The following is a 26,123-nucleotide window of genomic DNA, read 5'->3' as shown; positions in this document are numbered from 1 at the left end:
TTCGCCCCCAGGAAGCATTGCAAACCTTTTCTCCTTATTTACCGCTTCTCATAACATAAGAACTAGGGGTTACCAAATGAAATTCATAGCAACAGGTTTAAAACAAACAAAAGGAATTATTTCTTCGCACAATGTACAGTCAACCTGTGGAACTTTCTGCCAGAGGATGTGAAGGCCAAGACAATAACAGGGTTCAAAAAAGAACTAGATAAGTTCATGGAGGATAGGTCCATCAATGGCTATTAGACATGATGGACGGGGATGGTGTCGCTAGCCTCTGTTTGTCAGAAGCTGGGAATGGGCGACAGGAGATGGATCACTTGATGATTACCTGTTCTGTTCCTTCCCTCTGGGGCATCTGGCATTGGCCACTGTTGGCAGACAGGATACTGGGCTGGAAGACAGGATACTGGGCTAGATGGACCATTGGTCTGACACAGTATGGCTGTTCTTATGTTCTCAAAACACCCTGCGCTAGATGGTGGCAAGTTGCACAGTGGGATAGCTACCCACGGTGCATTGCTCTCTGCATCAGTGCAAATGGTGGTAGTAGAGGACATGCACTACCAACACAAGGAGTGTAGTTTGGACATGCAGAAGTGATTTAATTATGGCGGTGCCCATATGTTGACATAATTTAGGTCGACTTTATTTTGTAGTGTAGACTTGCCCTAAGTCAAATACTGTAGCTGGTTAAGGTTGACCTATAATAATGTCTAAAATGATAAACGTTAAGCAAGGGATAATCATAGCTCATGGTTTAGCTGCCACTTTAAAACTGGGGGTATTAGGAAAGGATAGCACCTCCTTTCCTCATGTACACTACTGAATAACTGGAGATGCATAACTTTACTCCTTTTCCTGAAGCGTCAGCTGTTAGTTACTATGGCTGGGGAGAAGGAAGGGCAGCAGTGCTGGAGTATTGGTACCTGTAATAAGCATGTGCCTGCTGCTTGCTTCTGAGTGCCAGAGAGAGCCATCAGTGTGCTCAAAGTAACATGAGCCCTGGCCCTCTCCTGATATTCCAGGGATGAGATAGCGGGTGGTGTGAGAAGGCTGAAGTAGGCCTCTGATGACTTTTACCATGAATACTAAAGAGGCCAGTGACTGACTGGCAACAGGCTATTTGTCCTCCCCTTCCACGGAGGAGCTGAGTGACAGGCGGCTGCTGCATCACCACTACCTGGGCACCCACCCACCCCCTGAGCAGCAGGGGCAACGAGAGGGGGCGGGGTTTTCTATGCCCTGCCTCCGCCCCGCCCCTTTCCCACCCTGTGCTTCTCTGCTGACAAACACCCCCTCCCGCAGCGCAGGCGCAGAGCGTGTTGGAACCGAGTCTCTCCTGAGTGAGCGTCTCCCTCTCCCCTGACTGAGGTGGCGGCCGCGCTCCCGCGAGCGAGGCGGGGCGGGGCGGCAGCGATGCGCTGCTGGGACGGGTCCAGGCGCAGCGCAGGTAGCTGAGGGGGCGGGGAGAGCCGCTGGTGCCGCCCCCCCCGCTCCAGCTGCGACATTGGGAGCTCCCTGCCCGCGGCTGCTGCCGGTGAGGGGCGCCGAACCGTTAGCTGCGGAGCCCTGGCGGTGAGTAGGTCCGGTCCGTCCCCCTCTGCCTGCACTCGCGGGGCGGCCGGCAGGTTAACACCCTCCCGGCTGGGCGGCTCTGGGGAGCCGGATTTCAGCTCCCTTAGCTCGCACCCCGGCCCTCGAGACTGGCTCGTCCGTCCTGGCCGGGCAGGGTTTGGCTCCGGGTCTGGGACTTGGCTGTTCGGGCTGCAGAGCCTTCGGCGTCAACTTTGTCCCCCTGGAGACACGCTGGGCTTCCTCGGGAGCAAAGTCCGTGTGCAGAGGCGCGGGCCAGGGCAGAGCGCGGGGCGGCGGCGGCGGCGGCTGCGTGTGTCGCTCGCGGGATGTAAAGTCCGTTGTCAGTGGAAAAGTCTCTTGGTGAAAGTTAGGCAGTGAAAGGGGTGGGTGCATCGTGTGGGGGGGTGTGTGTGTGGGAGGGCATAGGTGAAGCGTTACCAGTACAGACGGTGAGCTCGGCAATCAAGGGGCAGGCTGCGGTACCTGTTCCTGAAGATGCTGTCTTCCCCTGCAAACTAGAAAGTGCCCTCTCATAACTTGGCTTCACAGACCATGAGAGTTGATAATGATCGTTTGGTTTCCTGTTAGAAATAGTGTGAAACCTGCCAGTGTAGTTACGATTTAAAGAGAGGTTTCCAGCTAGACTTACACTCCAAATTCTTAAAATAGACAAATAAACCGGTAATATGAATGGAAATATTTTCCTGGTTCTTTAAATTTTAAAAATCCGAAACCAAAACCAAAAAAAAACCCCAAACACGTACACACAGGGTGTGGAATGCAAACAAAAACATGATGTTGCTTCCTGGCAATCAGAAAGTGAAACTAACTTGCAGTACAAGTGAAACTGATGAGCCTATTTTTATTGTAGGAACTAGGTAAATAAACATAAGTGAACAATAAGTTGTTTTCATAACCTAAAAAACCCCAACACTTTGTGGACAATGGTTTATGGACATGTTAGTGATTTAATTTTAAATCTTGTTTTTCAAGGTGGTTTCTGACCGGCTTGTAAAATTTCACTGTAGACTACCACTTGGCATACAGTGTCTCAGTTCAAAAAGTAACTTCTTTTGTAAGTTTCAAAAATACAGGCCTTTTTATTTTTAGAACTTGTGGGTACTCGGTGGTTTTGTTTTTTAATTATCTGTTTAAATCTAGTACAATGTCTTAAAATCACTTCTTAAAAATACGTGATCTCAAATACTGTCAACTGCTCTAATACAAGTCACAGCCCTGCAAAGACCCAGGCATATATAGCTAGCTCTGCACATAGGAGTGCACTCATTGGAGCCAGGACTTCCCCAAGGTCACCTGCTTATATGAAGTTAATTATCTGCAAAAATATTTGCAAGATTTGGTCATTATATATGGGTATATATGTATATGTACATGCATATTCATATTACGGGTGTCTGTCTAAAAAAAAAAAACAACAAAAACTTGGTCCCTGATTGAAGGTAGAGTCTGTCATAGCTCTGTGTTGAGGGTGTGTGTATGTGGTAGGCGGCTGAGCAGGCAGTGTCCAAACTGTTACTCTGAACCTCTGTGCTAGGTAATCAAACTGTTCATTGCTTAAGCTCCAAGAACCAGCTTTTGAAAGGTATTTAGATGCCTAAATACCTAAGAACTCAGCTTGAGGAAAGGCTGAAGGGTTTGGTCTGGAGATCTAAGTGGCTAATATGCTCCTAGTAGTGGAGTAGTAATACATAGCTCTTCTGCTTCACTTTTCATCAGTAGATCTCAAAATGATTTGCAAAGGAAGTGGGTTTCGTTATCCCCATCTTGCAGGTGGGGAAACAGAGGCACAGAAAAGTGAAGTGACTTACCCAAGTTCACCCAGCAGGCAAGTGGCAGAGCTGGGAATAAAACCCAGGTCCTCTGAATCCCAGAATAGGGATCAGGTTGTGATGGTTGGGTAGTGGAGTATTGTATACAAATTTGAACAGGCTCATGGAACGCCAGAAGCTAACTGGATACAAATATGCTAGTTGAAAAGACCCAGAAGATCATAAGAGTGGTCATACTGGGTAAGATCAAAGGTCCATCCAGCCCAGTATCCTGTCGATTGACAGTGGACAATGCCAGGTGCCCCAGAGGGATCATCACAGGTAATGATCAAGTGATCTCTCTCCTGCCATCCACCTCCACCCTCTGACAGACAGAGGCTAGGGACACCATTTCTTGCCCATCCTGGTTAATAGCCATTAATGGACTTAACCTCCAGGAATTATCTAGTTCTCTTTTAAACCCTGTTATAAACCTACCCTTCACAACCTCCTCAGGCAAGAAGTTCCACAGGTTGACTGTACGCTGTGTGAAGAACTACTTCCTTTTGTTTGTTTTAAACCTGCTGCCCCATTAATTTCATTTGGTGGCCCCTAGTTCTTATATTATGGGAACAAGTAAATAACTTTTCCTTATTCACTTTCTCCACATCACTCATGATTTTATATATTTCTGTCACATCCCTCCTTAGTCTCCTCTTTCCCAAGTTGAAAAGTCCTAGCCTCTTTAATCTCTCCTCATATGGGACCCGTTCCAAACCCCTGATCATTTTAGTTGCCCTTCTCTGAACTTTTTCTAATGCCAGTATATCTTTTTTGCAATGAGGGGACCATAGCTGCACGCAGTATTCAAGATGTGGGCGTACCATGGATTTATATAGGGGCAATAGTATATTCTCTGTCTTATTCTCTATCCCTTTTTTAATGATTCCTAACATCCTGTTTGCTTTTTTGACTGCTGCTGCACACTGTGTAGATGTCTTCAGAGAACTATCCACAATGACTCCAAGATCTCTTTGCTGATTAGTTATAGCTAAATTAGCCCCCATCATATTGTATGTATAGTTGGGGTTATTTTTTCCAATGTGCATTACTTTACATTTATCCACATTAAATTTCATTTGCCATTTTGTTGCCCAATCACTTAGTTTTGTGAGATCTTTTTGAAGTTCTTCACAGTCTGCTTTCGTCTTAACTATCTTGAGCAGTTTAGTATCATCTGCAAACTTTGCCACCTCACTGTTTACCCCTTTCTCCAGATCATTATGAATAAATTGAATAGGATTGGTCCTAGGACTGACCCTTGGGGAACACCCCTCTCCATTCTGAAAATTTAGCATTTATTCCTACCCTTTTTTCCCTGTCTTTTAACCAGTTCTCTATCCATGAAAGGAACTTCCTTCCTATCCCATGACAACTTAATTTGAGTAAGAGCCTTTGATGAGGGACCTTGTTAAAAGCTTTCTGGAAATCTAAGTACACTGTGTCCACTGGATCCCCCGTGTCCACATGTTTGTTGACCCCTTCAAAGAACTCTAATAGATTGGTAAGACATGATTTCCCTTTACAGAAACCATGTTGACTTTTGCCCAACAGTTTACATTCTTCTATGTGTCTGACAACTTTATTTTTTACTATTGTTTCAACTAATTTGCCTGGTACTGACATTAGACTTACTGTAATTGCTGGGATCACCTCTAGAGCCCTTTTTAAATATTGGCATTGCATTAGCTATCTTCCAGTCATTGGGTACAGGAACTGATTTAAAGGACAAGTTACAAATCATAGTTTCACAGTTTCACATTTGAGTTCTTTCAGAACTCTTGGGGGAATGCCATCTGGTTCCAGTGACTTGTTACTGTTAAGTTTATCAATTATTCCAAAACCTCCTCTAGTGACACGTCAATCTGTGACAATTCCTCAGATTTGTCACCTATAAAGGACGACTCAGGTTTGGGAATCTCCCTAACATCCTCAGCCATGAAGACTGAAGCAAAGAATTCATTTAGTTTCTCTGCAATGACTTTATCGTCTATAAGTGCTCCTTTTGTATCTCAATTGTCCAGGGGCCCCACTGGTTGTTTAGCAGGCTTCCTGCTTCTGATGTACTTAAAAAACGTTTTATTACCTTTTGAGTTTTTGGCTAGCTGTTCTTGAAACTCCTTTTTGACTTTTCATATTACATTTTTACACTTAATTTGACAGAGTTTATGCTCCTTTCTATTTACCTCACTAGGATTTGACTTCCACTTTTTAAAAGATGCCTTTTTATCTCTCACTGCTTCTTTTACATGGTTAAGCCACGGTGGCTCTTTTTTAGTTCTTTTACTGTGTTTTTTAATTTGGGGTATACATTTAGGTTGGGCCTCTATTATGGTATCTTAGAAAAGTGTCCATGCAGCTTGCAGGGATTTCACTCTAGTCACTGTACCTTTTTAATTTCTGTTTAACTAACCTCCTCATTTTTCCATAGTTCTCCTTTCTGAAAGTAAATGCCAGAATCCACCGAATAATGTACTGCTCAAAGTACACTATTCACTGTCTTCAGTAAGCAAAACCAGGAGTTCTGTGTAGCACAATCTTGTGTGTTAAGAATGGTTGTTGCCAGGCCTTGTCTTATGTCTTCTTCCTAATCTAATATACTAACTACTGTATCACTAGTTTGATATTAGATTGATATTAAAGTAAATCTTATGAGTCCCAACTTCAGTTTTTCAATACACTTTAAATTTTTGTACTGAAAAGTTACCTATTCTCTACAGTTTATCAGGAGGTAGCTTCATCTTTTCACAGCAAAGCAGGGAATAACTAGATTAGGTTTGGTTTTTTTGCTGCCTAGGCAGCAGATGTGACTTAATACTGGGGAACAGAGAGATCTCTTTCAGGTTAAGAAGATAAATACAAGTAGGCACATTGACAAAAACTGTAAATGTCTGTATACTACTATAAGAAGATAAACAATAAGTGCACTAGAATGCCTAGTGATGGAAAGAGAACTTTGGCAATAACTCTCCTTCCTCTATCTTTTCATAATGTCTGTCAGTGATATACTGTAATATCTGTCTGTAACTATGTAGACTCATAGACTTTAAGGTCAGAAGGGACCATTGTGATTATCTAGTCTGACCCCTTGCACATTGCAAGCCACAGAACCTCACATACCCCTTCCTGAAATAGACTCCTAACCTCTGCCTCAGTTACCAATGTCCTCAAATCATAATTTAAAGACTTCAAGTTACAGAGAATCCACGGTTTTACACTACTTTAAACCTGAAAGTGACCTGTGCCTCATGCTGCAGAGGAAGGCAAAAGATGCAGGAGTAATATGGAACTTAAAAGATTCCGTAAAAATCTAATGAGAATTTCAGTGGTAAGGACCATGCCGTGGAATACTATATTTTCTCTTATCCTCATCTTAGTCAAGTGTAACACAATGAATAAAAAATATACCTATAATACTAGCAGGATGCCTTCTACTATTCTGAGTTCTTAGAGAGAGAACTTTCTCTTAGTTGCTTATGAGAGGGATTCCTGAAAAGAAATGGTGGAAGAGGGCCAGGAGAGACAGAACTGAATAGTGTAATCTTTTGTCACTATTTATAGTTAGCAATTTCACTATGTGCTACAAAATGAAGCACGATCCCATACTTAGTCCTGCCATGAGTGCAGGGGACTGGACTAGATCACCTCTCAAGGTCCCTTCCAGTCCTATGGTTCTGTGACAAACAGTGTGTGGGCAATGAAATCTGTTTCTTTAACTTGCAGGACAATTCACACCTGGGTGGGTGTCATTTAAAAGCTGTCCAGTTTTCTTGATCAGCCCTCCCCCTCCTCCCAATCCCAGAGACTAAGGCCTGGTCTACACTACAGATTTGGGTTTATGTAAATTGCCTTGCAAATCTCTCCCATTGACATAAGTGCCTCATTATGGCAATGCAATAAAACTACATCCTTGAATGATGTAGAGCAGGGGTTGGCAACCTCTGCCATGCGGCTCGCTAGGGTAAGAACCCTGGTGGGCCGGGCCAGTTTGTTTACCTGCTGCCTCCACAGGTTCGGCTTATTGCAGCTCCCACTGGCCGTGGTTCGCCGCTCCACGCCAATGGGGGCGGCAGAAAGCCATGGCCAGCACACCTCTCACCCGTGCCACTTCCCGCTGCCCCCATTGGCCTGGAGCGGCGAACTGCGGCCAGTGGGAGTCATGATCGGCCGAACCTGCCAACGTGGCAGGTAAACAAAGTGGCCTGACCTGCCAGGGGGCTTATCCTGGCGAGCCGCATGCCAGAGGTTGCCGACCCCTGGTGTAGGGTCATGTTTGGCTTTCTGAAGTTGATGCAGTGCAAGTAGAGATGCTGTGTGATCTGTCTTGAGCCTAATGGTCCTCCAGCAGCTGTCCCACAATGCCACATTCCCTGATACAGTGATTGTTCTGGTCACAGTTATAGACTCCAATTCCGAGAGGTCAGAGACCAAAATCCACTCTTCTTCCCTCTTAACCCCTTCCCCTGTGTGTTTTTGAAATGTCTCTTCCTAACAAGCACACCTTGGACAATAGCAACTCTCTCTTGTTGTGCGCAAGTGACAATGCGAGCTCCATGTACTAGGTGAACTCCTGCCTGGAGTAGACGTAGTGTTGGATCTCCTGGGCTTGTGAGAAGAGGCTGTGCAATGTAAGCAGCCATGGAAATTTGGACATCTACAAAAAGATTGAATGGGGGAGGCAGGCAAAGGGGTATGACGGCTCAGGAGCAGTGCCACGTGAAAGCAAAGGAAATGCAGCACGTGTATCGCAAAGCCAGGAAGCCAACAGTCGATCTAGTCTGAGCTGCACAACTGCCGCCTTTACTATAACCTGCATGGCATACTTGGCAGAGACTCCATCAGCACCCCACAAACCAGCATGAATACCTTGGAGGAGCCCGAGACGGAGATTTCTGCTGTGAACAGCAAGGAGAAGAAGGAGATGCCAGGTGGAGAGGGGGAATCTAGATATACTGTGACCCAGAACTTGTTCAGGACTCCCACACAGTCTAGTCAGTCCTGCCATCTGAGCATGGATGAGCTAGATGAAGAGGAAGGGACTTAAGGTAAGTGTGTGCATAAATTTTTCCTTAAAGTGTTGACATTTAAAGATTCCCCTCACCATCTCCGAGGTATCATGATCAAGAATTGAATTTTCATTGTTTATACGAGAAGATGTAGTGGTTCAACAAACAAAGGTAGAGTTAGTACCTGCTTTTCATTTCCCTGTTTAATTAAGTGGGGGGTAGGGCATGCAGAGCAGTTTATGTACATAGGGCTGTATCTTGTATCCGCCTGAGAGATCTCAATGAAACTTTCATGGAGGTACTCCACAGTCCTTTCCCGGAGGCTTCTAGGGATGACTGTCCTTGATTTCTTCCTCTGTGGAAGGAAATTTTCCCACACCAGTTTGCAATGAGTTTAGCTGGCAGTATTACAGTAAACTGGCTAGTGGCATACAGGTCTGGGTTGGTTTGGGGTGCCAGTAGAAGCTGAGCTCTCTGCACCTTTGTTACTCTCAGGAGTGAAATCAGCTAAAATCACAACCACTAGTGGGGAAAAATTGTGTAAATATTCAGTACAGTTGCCCTATACCTGGACCCATGGATTAGGGCAGGGGTGCTGGAACAATTTTTGTAGTGTGGGTGCTGAGAACCGTTGAACCAAACTGTAAACCCTGTGTATAAGGGAAACCACTTCAAGCCAGTGAGTGCTGCAGCCCCCCTAGTTCCAGCACCTATGGATTAGGAGCTGAAATTCTGTTTCGTACAACCAACATTCCTTTTCTTCCCTGCCTCTGGCAGTCCGTATTCACTGTGGTTGCAGAACTGCAGTTGGAGGGCGAGTGCTTCTACACAGCACCGGAAGCAGCGTATCAATAGTGGACGTATCCAAAGTACTCCACTTAGGAAGGAACAGTCAGTTGCACGCATACAAAATGGGGAATGACTGCCTAGGAAGGAGTACTGCAGAGAGGGATCTGGGAGTCATAGTAGGTCACAAGCTAAACATGAGTCAACAGTGTAACACTGTTGGAAAAAAAGCAAACATAATTCTGGGATTTATTAGCAGGAGTGTTATAAGCAAGATAGGAGAAGTTAGTCTTCTGCTCTACTCCGCGCTGCCTAGTACTCCTGTTGAGGCATGTGTCCAGTTCTGGGCACCACATTTCAGGAAAGATGTGGACAAATGGGAGAAAGCAGGACTTTGGAGCGGAGCCCAGAGCTGGAGTGCAGAGCAGCTCCGGAGCAGTGGAGCTGCAGGTTTTTGCCTGGAGCTGGAGCACAGCTCAAAAGTCCAGGGAAGAGCAACAAAAGGTCTAGAGAACATGACCTCTGAGGGAAGATTGGGAAAAAAAAGTGGGTTTGTTTAGTCTGGAGAAGAGAAGACTGAGAGGGGACATAACAGCTTTCAAGAACACAAGAGGTTGTTACAAGGAGGAGTCAGAAAAATTGTTCTTGTTAACCTCTGAGGATAGGACAAGAAGCAAAAGTGTTAAATTGCAGCAAGGGCAGTTTAGGTTGGATATCAGGAAAAACTTCTTAACTGTCAGAGTGGTTAAGCACTGGAATAATTTGCATAGGGAGATTGTGGAATCTCAGTCACTGGGGATTTTTAAGAGCAGGTTATAGACCAACACCTGTCGGAAATGGTCTAGATAATACTTAGTCCTGCCATGAGTGCAGGGAGCTGGACTAAATGACCTCATGAGGTCCTTTCTGGTCCTACAATTCTACGTTTCTATAATAAACAATCTTATTAAAAAGTTTTTTTTTCTTTTTTTTTAAATTTTGGAATAAGGGAGGTAGTCTTGAAACTTACCCTTCCCTTTCTGTTGTCACTGTAAATCTAATGATGTCTGTCTTTATCAGCAGCTGCTACCATTGCAGTCTTGGAGAGTTCCCCTTCCACATCTGCAGAACACCTGGCCCCATGAGGGGAAAGTAGAAGTGGAAAGGACACACTTGGTGAAATCCTGCAAGACGGTGCTGCATTGGACTGCAAGCAGAGGGCCTGTAGGGCTAACACAGCAGAGAGCATTGAAAAGGGACAGGAGAAAGGCCCAAGAAACTGAGAAGGTGATGCATCAACGCATAATAGGGCTTCTTAAGCAGCAAACACAAATGCTGCAGACCCTGGTTGATGTACAGGTCCATATGTCTGACTCTTCACTTTTTGCAGTCCTTAGAGAACTCCACGGTAGTGGCTCCCTACATACTCCAGCATTCCACATGGCATCACAGGTTGCAGCTGTACCTCTAACACTCCATGTCAGGGGACAGCAAAGAATGGTATACATGTAGCCACAATGGACTCTGTGCACTGAAATCGACAATTTTTTTTCTACCTTTCTAATTTCAAAGTGCCATTCTGTTAATTTATATTTACAGTTTGTATAGCATTGCCTGTTTTTTCCACATTGTTTTTCTGTACTGTTTTTGCCAATCAATAAATTTGTTTTTTTTAAATAAGATTGTTTATTAGTTCACAACACATTGTAGAGTGGATAGGGCATCCACTCCAGAGCATCCAGTACATTGTAAATCTAGAGCACCACATAACTCATAGGTTCAAGAAAACACCCAGTCATATTTATAAAAGTACATGAAGCACCGCATAGGTGCTATTAGGAACTGAAGCTTTAGGGCTAGAGAACTGTCCACCACAGCCTGTTAAAATGCTCTTTTAAAGGCTTCTTTAACTGCATAGTTTCACACTGAGCTCTTGTAATAGCCCTGTGTCTGGCTGTTCAAAGTCAGCAGACAGATGTTCTACCTCCACCATGGTGGTAGCTTTCCCCCATTTGCCTCAGAAATTATGCAGGACACAACATGCAGCTATAAACACTGGGATATTGTTTTAACTGAAATTCAATCTAGTGAGTAAACACTATCAGCGTCTCTTCAATCTACCAAAAGCATATTCAACAGTCATTCTGTACCTGTTGAGCTGGTGGTAGAATCTTTGCTTTGTGGTAATCAGTGTATGTTTTCATGAGCTAGGAGAGCAAAAGGTAGGCTGGATCCCCCAGAATCACTATTGGCATTTCAATATAGGCAGTGAGAATCTACCAGTGAGGAAGGAATGGCCCTGCTTGCAGCTTTCTGAACAATTTGTGTTCATAAAGATGACATGCACCTTCCCTGACCAGCCCACATTGATATCAGTGAAGTGTCTCCAATGATCTTCTAATGTTTGTGTAAGTAACCCTTTCCGTTGATGTACTCTGTGGCAAGGTGGACTAGTGCCAAAATGGGGATGTGCATGCAGGAGAATATTAGGGTTGGAAGGGACCTCGAGGTCATCTAGTCCAACCCTCTGCTCAAATCAGGCCCAATCCCAGGATAGATCTTTACCCCAGTTCCCTAAATGGCCTGCTCAAGGATTGAGCTCACAACCTTGGTTTTAGCAGACCAATGCTCAAACCACTGAGCTATCCCTCCTCCTGAGCATGCTATCTATTGCTCCACTGTAGTCCAGGAACCCCTTTGCTGCAAATCTATCTACTATGTCCTGCATGCTGCCAAAGGTCTCAGTCCTGTGTAGCAGAAGATGATTAATGGCCAACACTCTTGCATGACAATGGCACCTGCCCTGGATTTTCTTACTCCAAACTGATTTCCCACTGACTAGTAGCAGTCTGACATTGTACATTTCCAGGGTGTGGTTGCCCCTTGCTTCTCAGTTGTCAGTGCAGCTCAATTTGGTGTTCCTGCGGTGGAGACCTGGGGCAAGCTCAGCACACAGATCCAGAAATATATATATGGCCTTTTGCATCCAAAAGTTCTGCAGCCACTGCTTGTTGTCCCAAACTTGCATTATGATGTGATCCCAGTAGTCAGTGCTTGTTTCTCAGGCCCAGAAGCAGCACTTCACTGTCTGCAACTTGAATTGTTTTATCCTGTCAGAATCTGTCCTTGAAGGCATCATCATGTCCCCTGTTGTTGCGGTTGTTCCTGCGAGTCTCCAAATACAGGAGAATCATGTGTCCTGTATTTACAACAATCATGAGAATAATGCATAGCTCTTCAGGCTCCATGCTTCCATTATAGATGGTGGACATCAAAAAGTATCACAGGTTTGTAGGATTAATTAAAAAAAGTACAAAAATTATGGGATGAGGTGGCAACTTAACCCCCTACCTCCCAGAGATCCTTGGGTGAATCATTTCTATCCCACAACACATTGCAAAAATTTTCCAAAAGGCATTGCTTTTTTGTGGGGGTGGGGCAATGCATGGCATACTGGAATTACAATCCATCGTGTATTGCACTTTGCATTGACCCAAGCATTCCTGGTAGATATGTCCAGTGCCACCACAAGCTGCTAAGTATGCATGCACACGAGTGATATACTAACTTCAGCAGCTGGATGCTGCTGTAGTTTGTGTCAACCAAAATTTGTAGTATATACATGCCCTAAATCACTTTAACTGTTCATAGACCTTTGATCTGTTAGCACTGGCAAAACAACTGTAACTTTGGGCTGAAGCATGGAACTAGGCCACTGAACTGTAATTGCCTTCACAGTTTTTGGGTAGGAGGTTGCTTATCTAGATTCATTGTGTTGCCTTTCTGCTTGTTTTTCCCCAATAGCCTCATATAAGCTAGACCCTTATACCCATACAGGGAAGTATAATAACAGTGTAACTAGACAGTAACTTTACCTCACTGAGTAGCTCCTCCTGGCCCTGGGGCTGTGGGTGTAAAAGAGCAAGTGCCTGCTGGAGCTGGGGATGGAGGGAGGAAGGGAAAAGCGAGTTTGAGCCGGGATGGGGGGAGGAAGAGTCTGGGGGAGCATAGAACTTAAATTTCTGTACCCATATACAATATCAATAAAATATTAGATCAGTATTATTTAATAATTACATAGTAGTTCCATGTGTACTACAAAGATCATACTAAAAACTACCACTCTGACAGTGAATATTTGAAATAATCTTTTAAAAAGAGGAAGCCAGTCAAAAAGGAGGAAATTACTTGGCATGGAGTTCCCTTACTAATATAATTGAGTCACTATGTATTTGTACGTACCCTTAAACAAAAAAGGAGGGCAAGAAAAAATGATCACTTGGCAAGGTTCAAGATTTTTTTGAGCCAAACAGATTCCTTACTTAAAAAAAAAAAATAATAATTTCCAATCCTTGGGGAGTTTGAGAGGAACCTAATGTAATGGGGGGTGGAAGAGGAGAAATGTCAAATGGAAATTAGGAGATCTAATAGGTATTTTGAAGAACTATTAAAGGTGTAAAAAACAAACTTGGGGTCATCTTTCTTTTATTGCAGCATGTAGTGAAATTGTATAGGAAGGCATTGTAAATTAGTGAAGAAAGGGTACACTGTTCAGTTCTGTATCTCCAAGACCTCATTCCTTTTGAGGGACCCCTCTCACAGGCAACTAAGTGCCTAAAAGCCCCATTCAGCAAATTGGGGCCCGTTGTGGTAGGCACTGTGCATGCAAAGAACAAAAAGACAGTCCCCTGCCCCAAAGAGTTTACAGTCCAAGAAATGGATGAGACAGTAAGTGGATACAACAAGCATGTGTGTTGTACTTGTTTGCCATCTTCAGATGACTGGTTTGTCAAGGTCTAATCTCCACAAAATGATTTTCCTTAGGTGTAATCTATTACCTCTTTAAGAGTTTGGGTCTCTGTATTAGCCAGGAAAAATCTGCTCTTGCTGATACTCACTTTAATCATACTGGCTCTATATGACAGCAGCTACTGCTTTCTTTCCAGCATGCCTTCCAGACGTGCAAAAAATGTCTGTGAACAGACCCAGCTCATGGGTCAATTGGATCCTTTCTGGAGGCTCTAGGTTTTACCATTGTCTTTACGTAAGTGTCCTCATTTGAAAACTATGGCTGAGACCTTTACAGTATTGATTTACAACAGAGCAAGTTGGAAAATTGAATTTCTGTCCTTGAAATTTTGGCATTTTGAAATTTGTATAAAAAGTCAATCATTAAATATTTTAATTCTGAAGCATCTAGTGATCATGTCTAAATGTTTTGTTTGGATAATGTTGACATATAGAATGTAAATACATTATAAATATTAAGTAGTTACATACTTCATTTTTACTTTGTGAATATTACAAATGTAAAAGTCAGAATGAAACAAAATGAGAAAGTTGGAATGAAATACTCTATTTCTATGTTGAATCATTTTGAAATGTTTGTCAAATTTCATTGAAATTGATGCAGTCCCACAAAACATTTCTGTTTTCATGAAACTGCATTTTCTGATGAAAAACTGTTCCATTTTTGTTACATAACTGCACTTGAAAACAAAACAATGTAAAACTTTACCACCTACAAGTCCACTCAGTCCTACTTATTGTTCAGCCAATCGCTAAGACAAACAAGTTTGTTTACATTTATGGGAGATACTGCTGCCTGCTTCTTACTTACAATGTCACCTGGAAGTGAAAACAGGCATCCGCATGGCACTTTTGTAGTCGGCATTACAAGGTATTTACATGCCAGATATGCTAACCATTCATATGCCCCTTCATGCTTCGGTCACCATTCCAGAGGACATGCATCCATACTGATGATATTCATTAAAAAAATATGTATTTAATTTAAATTTGTGACTGAACTCCTTGGGGGAGAATTGTGTCTCCTGTTCTGTTTTACCTGGAATCTGCGATATATTTCATGTTGTAGCAGTCTCGGATGATGACCTGGCACGTGTTCATTTTAAGAACACTTTCACTGCAGATTTGACAAAACGCAAAAAAGGTACCAATGTGCAATTACGAAGGATAGCTACAGCACACGACCAAAGGTTTAAGAATCTGAATTGCCATTCAATCTGAGAGGGACGAGATGTGCCACATGCTTTCAGAATTCTTAAGAGTAACAATCAGATGTGGAAACTACAGAACCCAAACTATATAATAAGAAAATCAACCTTCTGCTGGTGGCATCTGACTCAGATGATGAAAATGGACATGCGTCGGTCTGCTCTGCTTTGGATTGTTATCATGCAGAATCCGTCATCAGGGTGGTTGAAGCATGAAGGGACATATGAATCTTTAACGCATCTGGCACATAAGTATCTAGTGACACCAGCTACAACTGTGCCATGCAAACACCTGTTCTCACTTTCAGGTGACACTGTGAACAAGAAGCAGGCAGCATTATCTCCCGCAAATTGCAACCAAACTTGTTTGTCTGAGCGATTGGCTGAAGTAGGACCGAGTGGACTTGTAGGCTCTAAAGTTTTACATTGTTTTATTTTTTAATGCAGTTAGTTATTTTTCTGTACATAATTGTACATTTATAAGTTCAACTTTCATGATAAAGAGATTGCACTAAAGTACTTAGGTGAATTAAAAATATTTTTTTTTACCATGCAAATATTTGTAATAAATAAATATAAAGTGAGCACTGTACACTTTGTATTCTGTGTTGTAATAGAAATCAATATATTTGAAAATGTGAAAAACATCCAAAAATATTTAAATAAATGGTATTCTATTATTGTTTAACAGCATGATTAATATTTTTAATCGCGCGATTAATCGCAATTAATTTTTTAATCACTCAACAGCCCTAGTATAAACATGTAAAAAGAATCTCTTTAGCATGCTTAATAATTCTGGTAGCCCAGATACAGACCTTGTGGGTCACTGTCTAATTCTGTATATTCTGATATCACCCTCATCGCTGCAATACAGGGGTCAGCAATCTCTGGCACACGGCTCGCCAGGGTAAGCACCCCGGCTGGCTAGGCCGGTTTGTTTACCTGCCGCATCCGCAGGTTTGGCCAATCGTGGCTCCCACTGGCTGCGGTTCACTGTCTCAGGCCAATGGGGCATCTGAGGGATGTGCTGGTGAGCTGTGTGCCAAAGGTTGCCGATCCCTGCTGTAATATGTGAACTCCTTCCAATAGTGCTTTAAGCAGAGAGAGTAACATCTGTCTCACTTGATTCGTTCTTTTTCATTCTCTGGCAAGGGGGAAAATTATGTATAGTCATTTTGTTTTGGTAGGGTTCTCGTTTTGGTTTTCTTAAATGTGCCTGCTGTTTTGTGTGTGTTAGAGAAGGCTAGATTGAAGATGTGTTCCTCACACTTGAAGTGGAAGATGGTGAAGTTTGTGGTGGTATATCAGTTCATTCTGCAGTCTTGGACCAGCCCCCGAGAAACCTCTTGCCCTCCTGCACAGATGAGCTTTTATCTTTATGGTAGAAATTTCTATTGTACCTGAGGAGGAGAGTTTCCTTAGCTCTGTGGGAGCCTAACCACAAATGAACCCTACTGAAGAAAGTATGAGCACCAGCACAGCTTTCCGCTGAAGCCCATCGGAAGAATAGACCTTCTGAGTTTCTGATTCACAAGAGCTGGTAGTTGTAAGAGGACGCAGGCAGAAGCATGTACATGACTGCTCTACTGACACAAGGAAATTGGGAGACTCCCCTATCTTCAACATTTCCAATACATCACTATGCTATCTAGGCACAAAATAAAACATTATTTAGCATTGATTTCATTTTGAAGGTTTCTGTTGTTCCTTTTATGCCCTTTTATTTGTTTTTCCCCTCTTTGTAGTTCATTATTTATCATAGTGGTAGTGCCCCAAGACTCCAATCAAAATCAGGGGCTGTGTTGTATTGGGTGTTGTGTACACACAGGTGTAATTTTTAATGCCTTTTTAAGAGAGTGTCAGGAAAATGGTTAGGTGAGAGCTCCATCTGATCTTCAGTTCTGAAGTTTGGGGGGCAGCCAGGGGAGGGGGACCTGTCACGGACAGTGCTGTGATTTCTGCTCTCAAGTCTTTGAATCTAGGCTCTGTCAACAGAGTTTTGATTCCTATTGAGTACTGTTACCTTGAATTGTTGTGGAATTAGAAAGGGTCTTTAAGGTAGATAGGTCCTAATTTGTTGAAGGCCTTAAAGGCAAAGGCTAGAAGCCATTTAGCTGTACAAATAACACTGCACACATTGTTAAGCTTGGTTATGTGCTATGTTAAGAGTGACCAATGTGTTTTCTGCTTCTGTGATCCAGCTAATTTTATTGTTGGCATATCTCATAGAAGACTGTCATGGATGTGCTGCTAGCTAGCCAGAGATGGAAGTGTAGTTTCTGGTATCAGTCTGTACAAAGGAGATCCAGAACCCATGTGTTTGACCTTTAGTATTTCACGAGGTGGCTGAGTAACTGACAGAGATGTGCATCCCCAGGAGCGCAAGTAGTACCACAAGAATATGAAGTGACCAAAAAAACTCAGTATTATAAGACCTGGGAAGACAACTGGGTCGCCTCAGGGTAATAAACTTGCCCATTTAATGATAAACTGGATTAAATCCTTCGGACTTGCTCCACCACGCAAACTGATGGCTTGATAGCATTACTTGTGAGCTAGGTGGAGAAAGAGGAAAACAGGAACTCCACGAACCATAGGAATGAACAATCAGACTGCTAGCATCTCATGATCTCTTTGGGAAGACCTGTGCTGCTGACATGACAGCAAAAATAGTAGCTAAGCTGGTTCAGTGGGAAGAGATGATGTTAGACTGTCTAGGTATAGTATGGCCCTACCAAATTCACAGTCCACTTTGGTCAATTTCATGTGATAGGATTTTTAAAATTGTAAATTTCATGGTTTCAGCTATTTAAATCTGAAATTTCATGGTGGTGTAATGGGGAGGGGGGAGTTTGCAGTACTGCTACCCTTACTTCTGCGCTGCTGCTGGTGGCGGCACTGGGCAGCTGGAGAGCAGTGGCTGCTGGCAGGGAGCCCAGCTCTGAAGGCAGAGCCACCGCCAGCAGCAGCACAGAAGTAAGGATGGCATGGTATAGTATTCCCACCTTTACTTCTGTGCTGCTTCCTGCACAGCTGGGCCTTCAGTCAACAGCTGCAACTCTCCGGCCACCCAGCTCTGAAGGCAAAAGCGCAGAAGTCAAGGGGGCATGGTATGGTATTGCCACCCTTACTGCCGTGCTGCTGCTGGCAGGTGCTGCCTTGAGAGCTTGGCATCTGGCCAATAGCCACCTCTCTCCCGCCGCCCAGCTCTGAAGGCAGTGCAGAAGGGTGGCAATACCGCAAACCCCCTAAAATAGCCTTGCAAACCCCCTGTGACTCCCTTTTGGGTCAGGACCTCCAATTTGAGAAACGCTGGTCTGCCCCGTGAAATCTGTATAGTATAGGGTAAAAGCACACACAAGACCAGATTTCATGGTCCGTGACGTGTTTTTCAAGGCTGTGAATTTGGTAGGGTCCTAGGTTTAGGGCTTGTCTGCATGGAGAGTTTAGTGCAGAGTAAGCTAGGATGTGAATGTAAAGTGTACTAGCCACTCTGCACTAACTAGTTACAGACCCCCTTACTTCCACTCATACTTTATACTGAATATCGTCGTGCACTAGCTACTCTGCACTTGCTGCTCTGGGCTTTTTCCCCCCGTAAGGTTTCTGTATGCTTACAGCTCTGTATTCCAAGTTAAGCCCAGAGAAAATTTACAAGAGAGTTTCAGCCTGGAAGGGGTAAATAAGTTAAATTGGTCAGTTGTGTTTGGGTTGTTGGACAACAAATCTATTTTTATATTGTAGGTTGCATAACATCTTTTCAGTTGGTCAAATAAGTATCTTCGGTATTTAGCTGTAGAGGGTTGAGAGCCATTAAGCTGTCTTTATCAATTCTCATGTTAGCATAGGAGCCTTTCGCTTGTTTGATACTAACAAAGACAAACTTGAAGTGCACTGAAAGGAAATTGTATTAAATATGCTGTGAATAATGAACACCAGGACTGTTGTACCTCACTACATAGAAGATATATCTGTTCTGAGAGAAGTTTAAACTAACGTTGATAAAACAGGAAGGCTAGGTTAGCTGGATAACCTAGAAGTAGGAAAAAAAACCCAAATGAAACCATTCCTGGTTATGTTGCTCCTCAGATTATTAGAATCTACTGTCAGCACAATGGTAAGGATGATGGTTGCTTGCTTCTGAAAGTCCTTTGAGTCTTTCTGCAGTGTTCATTGAGTAGATAGATATTGGAGAATAAGCATAGTTTGCAACATAGGAAGTAGATAGAAAGTACGAGTTAGTTGTGATGACTCCACATATTGACACACTCTAATCAAGGTTTTTTAGAAGGGAGGTGTGTGTTTTATTTTTTTTTAAATAAATCTTGAAGAATAATTTTGTGCATTTCCTGCTCATTTAAAAATATGCTAACTCAGTGTGGGTTTTTTAATTCAATTTAATTTTTGTATTGAGACGTTACATTCCATATTCTTTATGGAAATATGCTTATGATATGAATATGGCATAACTGAGATATACTTATTCCCCTTGACCTGTCTGTCACCTGCAAAGGCACTGAAAATGCTCCTTTTTCAATTTTTTTTTTCTCCTTTGGCTTCTGTGACTCTGTCCCTCTTTTGGTTCTTATCCTACTTTTCAAATCATTCCTTTATCATGTCCTTAAGAGGGTACTCCTCGTCCCACCTCCACCTTTCTTTGGGTGTTCCATAGGGCTCTGTCCTTGGTCCTCTTTCCTTCTCCCTCTAAATCTTATCTCTGGGTAATCTCATCTGCAGATTCAAATTTAACTACCGTCAACTGTGTGGACCTTCACTCCAGATAACTCCTATTATCTTCTGTACAAATTAAAATCTTGGTCCATCTCTCTGACATCTCCTCGTGGATATCTAGCTGTCAACTTAAACTTTAATATGGCGAGGCTCCACGCAGAGGGCTCTGTGTGCTGCCCTCGCCTGCAAGCACTGTCCCCGTCCCCCCCCCCCCCCGCAGCTCCTATTGGCTGAGAATGGGGAATCGCGGCCAATGGGAGCTTTGGGGGTCATACCCACGGGCGAGGGCAGTGCACAGTGGAGCCGCCTGCCCCACCCCACTCCCAGGAGCTACTGCCAGACATGCTGGCTGCTTCCGGGAGTGGTGCAGGACCAGGGCAGGCAGGGAGTCTGCCTTAGCCCTGCTGTGTGCTGCTGCCACCCTGGAGCCGTTCGAGGTAAATGGCGCCGGGCTGGAGCCCACACCCCGAGCCCCTCCTGCACCCCGCACACCAGCCCCTTGCCTTAAGCCCCCTAAACCCCTGCCGCACCCTTCTTGCACCCCAGCCTTAAGCCTCCTCCCGCACTCCGCACCCCCTCCTGCATCCCAACTTCCTGCCCTGAGTCCCCTCCTGCACCCCTCCCTCCTGTACCCCAACCCGTTGCCCTGAGCTCCTTCCTGCACACTTCACCCCCTCCCACATCCCAACCCCCTGCCCCAGGCCTACATTCATGCTCCTGCTTACAGTTTTCCTGCCCAGATGTGTCCCTTGATCCAGAAATTTTGCCCACTCCTGCCCTAATGCCAACCCTGCACTTGTAACCCCCCAAACCCATCCCTTAACCCCTTCCCCATGGGCTGCAACCCCCAGGTTGAGAAACAATTATCTAGATGAGTTGGATACCCCCTGGATGACCTCTGAGTACCCCCAATGGTACACGTACCCCTGGTTGAGAACCACTGTGCTAGCATTCCAAAATAACCTTAAAGTCATATTTATGGAAAGGTCCTTTGAGATGGGTTATGAAAAAGATTTATACTGGTGCATTTAATTATCTAGTTAACTTTACTTTTTAACACTAAATACTATTTTAAAAGATACTTACTATGAAATCAGATTTCGCTTATATTTTAATAACATGCACATTATATAATTTTGGTAGTTTTTCTTTACAGGTGATCCTGTGAATTAATGTTCCATCAAAGATGGCAGAACACCCACCACTATTGGATACCGCTCAGATTATAAGTAGTGAAATTCCTCTTCTACCTGCCCCTATTGTTAGTGGGGATGGCGCACAGCAGGTAAAGAAACTTCAGCACCTTTGCTTTCTTTTATGCCATATATGCAAAAGAAATGTGGTTATGTACCAGCTGAAGAGGTGGGATATTTGAAAAGCTACAAATCCTGAAAAACACCAGAATGCTCATTAGCAAAAGTCTTGAAAACAATAATCACAGCATTCTGATATCTCTTGAGAAATCAGTGTAGATCTAGGCTCACTGTGTTTTTTGTTCACTTTTTAGGCTGTGGAATAGAGAAACTGCAGTCTGAGTACTGCAGGTGTGAGATTCTGATCCTTTTCTTGAGACATTTACATTGCTTATAGAGAGTGTAAATATTTCCAAAAACTTTTTGGTATTTACAATGAGAGCCTGTTAGCAATTATCATAAAGTTTAAGGCCAAAATGGACAACCAGATCATCTAGTTTGATCTCCCGTATATCACAGGTCACAAACACCACCCAGCACCCACACATTAAACCCAACAACTGAAATTAGATTGAAGTATTACAGCCCACAAGAGACTAAACTGGTGTGTGCCAGGTAGAGAATAGGCAGTACCGAGATGCACCAATGTCAGAGTTTCCTGAAATGGCAGGGAATTGATTAAGTGAGAGAAACCCAGATCATCCCCACAAATAACCCACATCCCATGCTGCAGAAGAAGGCACAAACCTGAGGTCACTGCTGATCTGACCTAGGTGAAAATTCCTTTCCAACCCCACATATGATGATCAATTACACCCTGAGCATGCGAGCAAGAACCAGCTAGCTAAGCCCATGAGAGAGAGAATCCTCAGTGCCACCTCAGAGCACTGGCCCGCCCTGTCCTGTGTCCCATCTCCAGCCATGACCATCTCTGATCTTTCAGAGGAAGGAGACAAAAAGCAAAAAAAACAAGAATACATTGATGGGTGAGGAGTGTGTAGAAATCCCTTCCTGATCCTTGCAATTGACCTGTTGAAGCCCTGAAGCTTGGGATTTGAGGGACATAAGACATACATGAGAAGAGACCCCCAGAGCTGCCAAGTCCTGCCCCCATGATCACATGCAATCCCGTCATATAATCCCATTAATAAATTCATTTCTCTCTCAAAACTAATTAAGTTATTTGCCCCCCACAACTCCTATTGGGAGGCTGTTCCAGAATCTCACTCTGAAGGTTTCTAACCTTCTTCTAATTTCCAGCCTGAATTTGGTCACAAGCAGTTTATACCCATTTTGTTCTTGTGCCAGCATTGTCCTTTAGCTTAAATAGCTTTTAACCCTCTGTGGTTCCCTTTTCAGCCTTCTTTTCATTATGCTAAAACAAGCCAAGCTCTTCCAGTCCCCTCTCATAGCGCAGGCCCTCCATTCTCCGAATCATCCTTGTAGCTCTTCTCTGCACCTGTTTCAGTTTGAATTCATCTGTCTAGAACATGAGCAACCAGAATTGTATGCCATATTCAAAATTAGTTCTTACCAGTGCCTTGTATAATGACACATGTCTGTGTCTGTATTGAAAATGCCACGCCTGATCCATCCTAGGATTGCATTTGCCTTTTTTGCAGTTGCATCACATTGGTGACTCAGTCATCTTGTGATTGACCAGCACATTCAGGTCACTTTTCTTATCTGTCACAACTGATGAGCCCACCTCTTTTTGTAGAAATTCTTATTAAAGCTTAAATGCATAACCTTGCACTTTGTACTATTGAATTTCATCCCATTTCTGTGCACAGAGGGTGGCTGCAGTCTTCCTCACTGCAACCATTTCTGTTGCCATCTTCCTGGCTTTATATTAGTCCAGCCCACACCTACTGACCTAAGCTTCATCTTCCAGTCAAGGGTTGCTTCTTCAGCCCAATCCCTGAATGCAGGGCCAGCGCTACCATTTAGGCGACCTAGGCAATGACCTAGGGCACCAGAATTTTTGGGGGGGCGCTATTTTGCTGGGTGGGGGGGGGCGGCACGCGGGTCTGGTGGAACTACCACAGGCATGCTGGCAGACGGTCCGCTGCTGGAAAGGCTCTGGTGGAGCTGCCGCAGTCATTTCGGCGGACAGTGTGCTGGTCTAAAGGCTCCGGTGGACCTACCACAGTCATGCCTGCGGCAGGTCCACCGGAGCCTTTAGACCAAGAGTCCGCCCGCCGGCATCACTGCAGCAGCTCCACTGGAGCCTTTCCAGCAGCAGAATGTCCGCCGGCATGACTGCGGTAGGTCCGCCGGACCCACGAGGGGCGGCGAAATGGCCATCCGCGTAGGGCGTCAGAAACCCTGGTGCCACTCCTGCCTGAATGTGTGGCATTTTCATATTAATTGGTCCTTTCTCGCCTTCCTTATTCCTTTCAGAAGTGATGTATGGTAAACATCCCATCACACTGGCACAGTCTATACCCCAGTAAACCCATGTTGCATTACATCTCATTTTCTGTTTACTTCCATAAATTTAATTATTCTTTCCTTTGCAATTTCTTCTAAAATCCTGCATACTATTGACATCAGACTAACAGAGCTGTAATTGCCCACAAGCATAGGTATGACATTAGCTATTCTTCAGTCATGCAGTAGTACCCCAAATAGATTTATTCAAAATCTTTGCTACTGGACTAGCAATCTCATGTGCCAGTTTTTTCAGTATTTTGAGGTGGAAATTGTCTGGTCCCTCTGATTTGAGTGCATTAAACTCTTCAAGTTTTTCTTCCACCTCTGTTGTGGTCATAGCTATTTCTATACACTCATTTCTATCAGCCATCCTGCCTTCGTACCCATGTTCCATGTTATTCTCCTTATTGAAAACAGAGACATCATATTAATTTAGTTTTTTGACTTACTTAGATTATCTTTAAGCTTCTCCCTATCCACACTGCACACAGACCTCATCCTTCTTCATTCTATTTTTATGTAACTAAAAAACCTTTGACTACTTATATTAATTTCCTTGGCAAGAACTAATTCAGACTGGCTGTTAGCAGTTCTCACTTTATTCATACAATTTCTAACCTCCAAGATATAGCTTTCTCCACTGATCAATCTCTTTTTCCATTCACTATGGGCTTTCTACTTACTCCTAATAACCTTTTTGAGATAATTATTCATCCAGATGGCTCTGGAGTCTTTCCCTACAAGTTTTTCCCCCTTGCTTGGGATGCAAATTAAAGATAATTTGTGTATAGTTGATTTAAAAGAAATTCCAAGCCTCCTCCACATTGAAGCCCGTGAACCCTTTAGTCCAGGTGACTTCTTTAATTCCCTTAGTTTCCCAAAATCTGCCCTTCTGAAATAAAAAAAATAAAAATCCTTGATGACCCAGTTTTGATTATCCTTCCATTTAATTTAAACTGAATCATCTTGTGATCAGTCAATCCAAGGTTATTTCTTATGACCAGCTGTTCTATGTTGTCCTACTACTTACTAAACCTAAATCTAAAATTGCATCCCTTCTTATTGGTTCAGTGATGATTTGAGGAAGGAAACTGACTTCTACCACATCCAGGAGTAAGTGGGCCCTACCATTATTAGTAGTACTTGTTCTCCAATCTATATCCGGGAAGTTAAAGTCTCACATTATGGCACAATTCCTGTTAGTATTTATCTCAGAATTCACAGATCCACTGCTCCCAAAGAAACAGTACACACATGTACCAGTTTCACCTCAGGATCACTCAAATAGCATCATTTAGATTTGTTTATATTGAAAAACAAGTAAAAGTTTGTTTAATGAACAGAGATTTGAGAAGAAGCAAGTAGAGTTAATTGAAACAAATGGTTACATATAAAATAAAAGTTAACATGCTTTTTGGAACCTAAATGTAACAAGCCATTTCTTCTGTCTCACAAAGGGTAGTCCATCCAAAAGTGTGTCTCCCATTGTTTAAAAAGCCTGATTGTCTGTGATCCTCTGTTCATAAGACAAGCCAGCTGGCTGCTTGTCCCTTAGCTGATACTTGAGTATAGTCTGCATCCCCAGATACCATTCTAACCATCCACTGTCCTCACTTGTAAACAGGGTAACCCCTACTGTTTGTTTTTTCCTGTGTTAGAATCTCCCCTGGTGACTTTGCAATTACTGAATTAGCATTTTGTTCATGCTGTCAATAGGCATTCACTGTGAAGTATGCAATGCTCAATTTACATGTAGCCAGGCAGGTAGATAAGCATCTGCTGCCTGAAAGAAACTTGCGTATTGCTTTCTGGTGAGCAGCCCCCAGCTCACAGACCATAAGAGCATAATTTTCAGTATTTATACATAACTCCTTACATATTATCCATCCATCCATCATGCAACAATTATGATGACACAGGCTTTCAGAAGAGACCTTACATGACACTCTTTGACAAACTACAGAGACCAGACTGAGGGACTCCCTGTGACCCTCTGCACCCCAGTGCCCTCTTTCAATGGATCCCAGGAGGTCCCTGGGTCACATCAAGTAATGTTTCAAAAAATCTGGTACCAATATAGATGCCAATTTTGTTGCTTCAGAAAAGTACCATATAAAGCCTTTTAATGGTTCCTCAAAACTAATAAAGAACACAATATACTTCTTATCAAACCAGCAGAAAATGTGCACTGTATGGAGCAATATTATGCCACAAGGGAGCAGGCCTCCATGACCTATCGACAGTAGATCTTTGCTACAATAGACACTTCATAATCATTTTTTTCTTCATCCTACATATGTTTGTTTTTTGCTTTAATGAAAAACAAGATCCCTATACATGTCCAAAACAGGGCCATTTGGGGAATTCTTGTGAACGCTACTTCTAGCCCTGGGAGAGAGAGCATGCCAAGGAGACAAAGGGATGCTGTCATATATTCCAACAGTAACAAGGGAAATGGGAGCGGAAAGACATTTTAGAAGAGAAGCCTGGTTGCTTGGCTTTAAGAGGAAATGGAGTGAACTAGCCAAACTAAGACCCAGTATGAGATCAAATTGGGATGAGAGC

At 43.4% G+C, this 26,123-nt stretch overlaps 1 protein-coding gene across 4 annotated transcripts in view; it reads left to right on the top strand.

Annotated features, from left to right (window-relative positions):
• Nucleotides 1-1,390: 1,390 nt before the first annotated feature.
• Nucleotides 1,391-26,123, top strand: part of FNDC3A (fibronectin type III domain containing 3A) — a 195,036-nt gene continuing 170,303 nt past the window's right edge. The window contains exons 1-3 of one of the 4 annotated variants that reach the window (XM_030564891.1): nt 1,391-1,578; nt 14,125-14,222; nt 21,086-21,214. In XM_030564891.1, the coding sequence (XP_030420751.1) occupies nt 21,116-21,214 (99 nt within the window). In that variant the 5' untranslated portion in view covers nt 1,391-1,578; nt 14,125-14,222; nt 21,086-21,115. Of the gene's footprint in view, nt 1,579-12,305; nt 12,466-14,124; nt 14,223-21,085; nt 21,215-26,123 lie in introns of those variants that run through there. The other 3 variants (XM_030564902.1, XM_030564883.1, XM_030564938.1) reach the window with 3 other exon arrangements.

Source organism: Gopherus evgoodei, chromosome 1 (genome assembly GCF_007399415.2).
Source record: "Gopherus evgoodei ecotype Sinaloan lineage chromosome 1, rGopEvg1_v1.p, whole genome shotgun sequence".
In the NCBI taxonomy this organism is placed as follows: Eukaryota; Metazoa; Chordata; order Testudines; family Testudinidae; genus Gopherus; species Gopherus evgoodei.
This window is presented reverse-complemented; position numbering and strand designations above follow the sequence as displayed.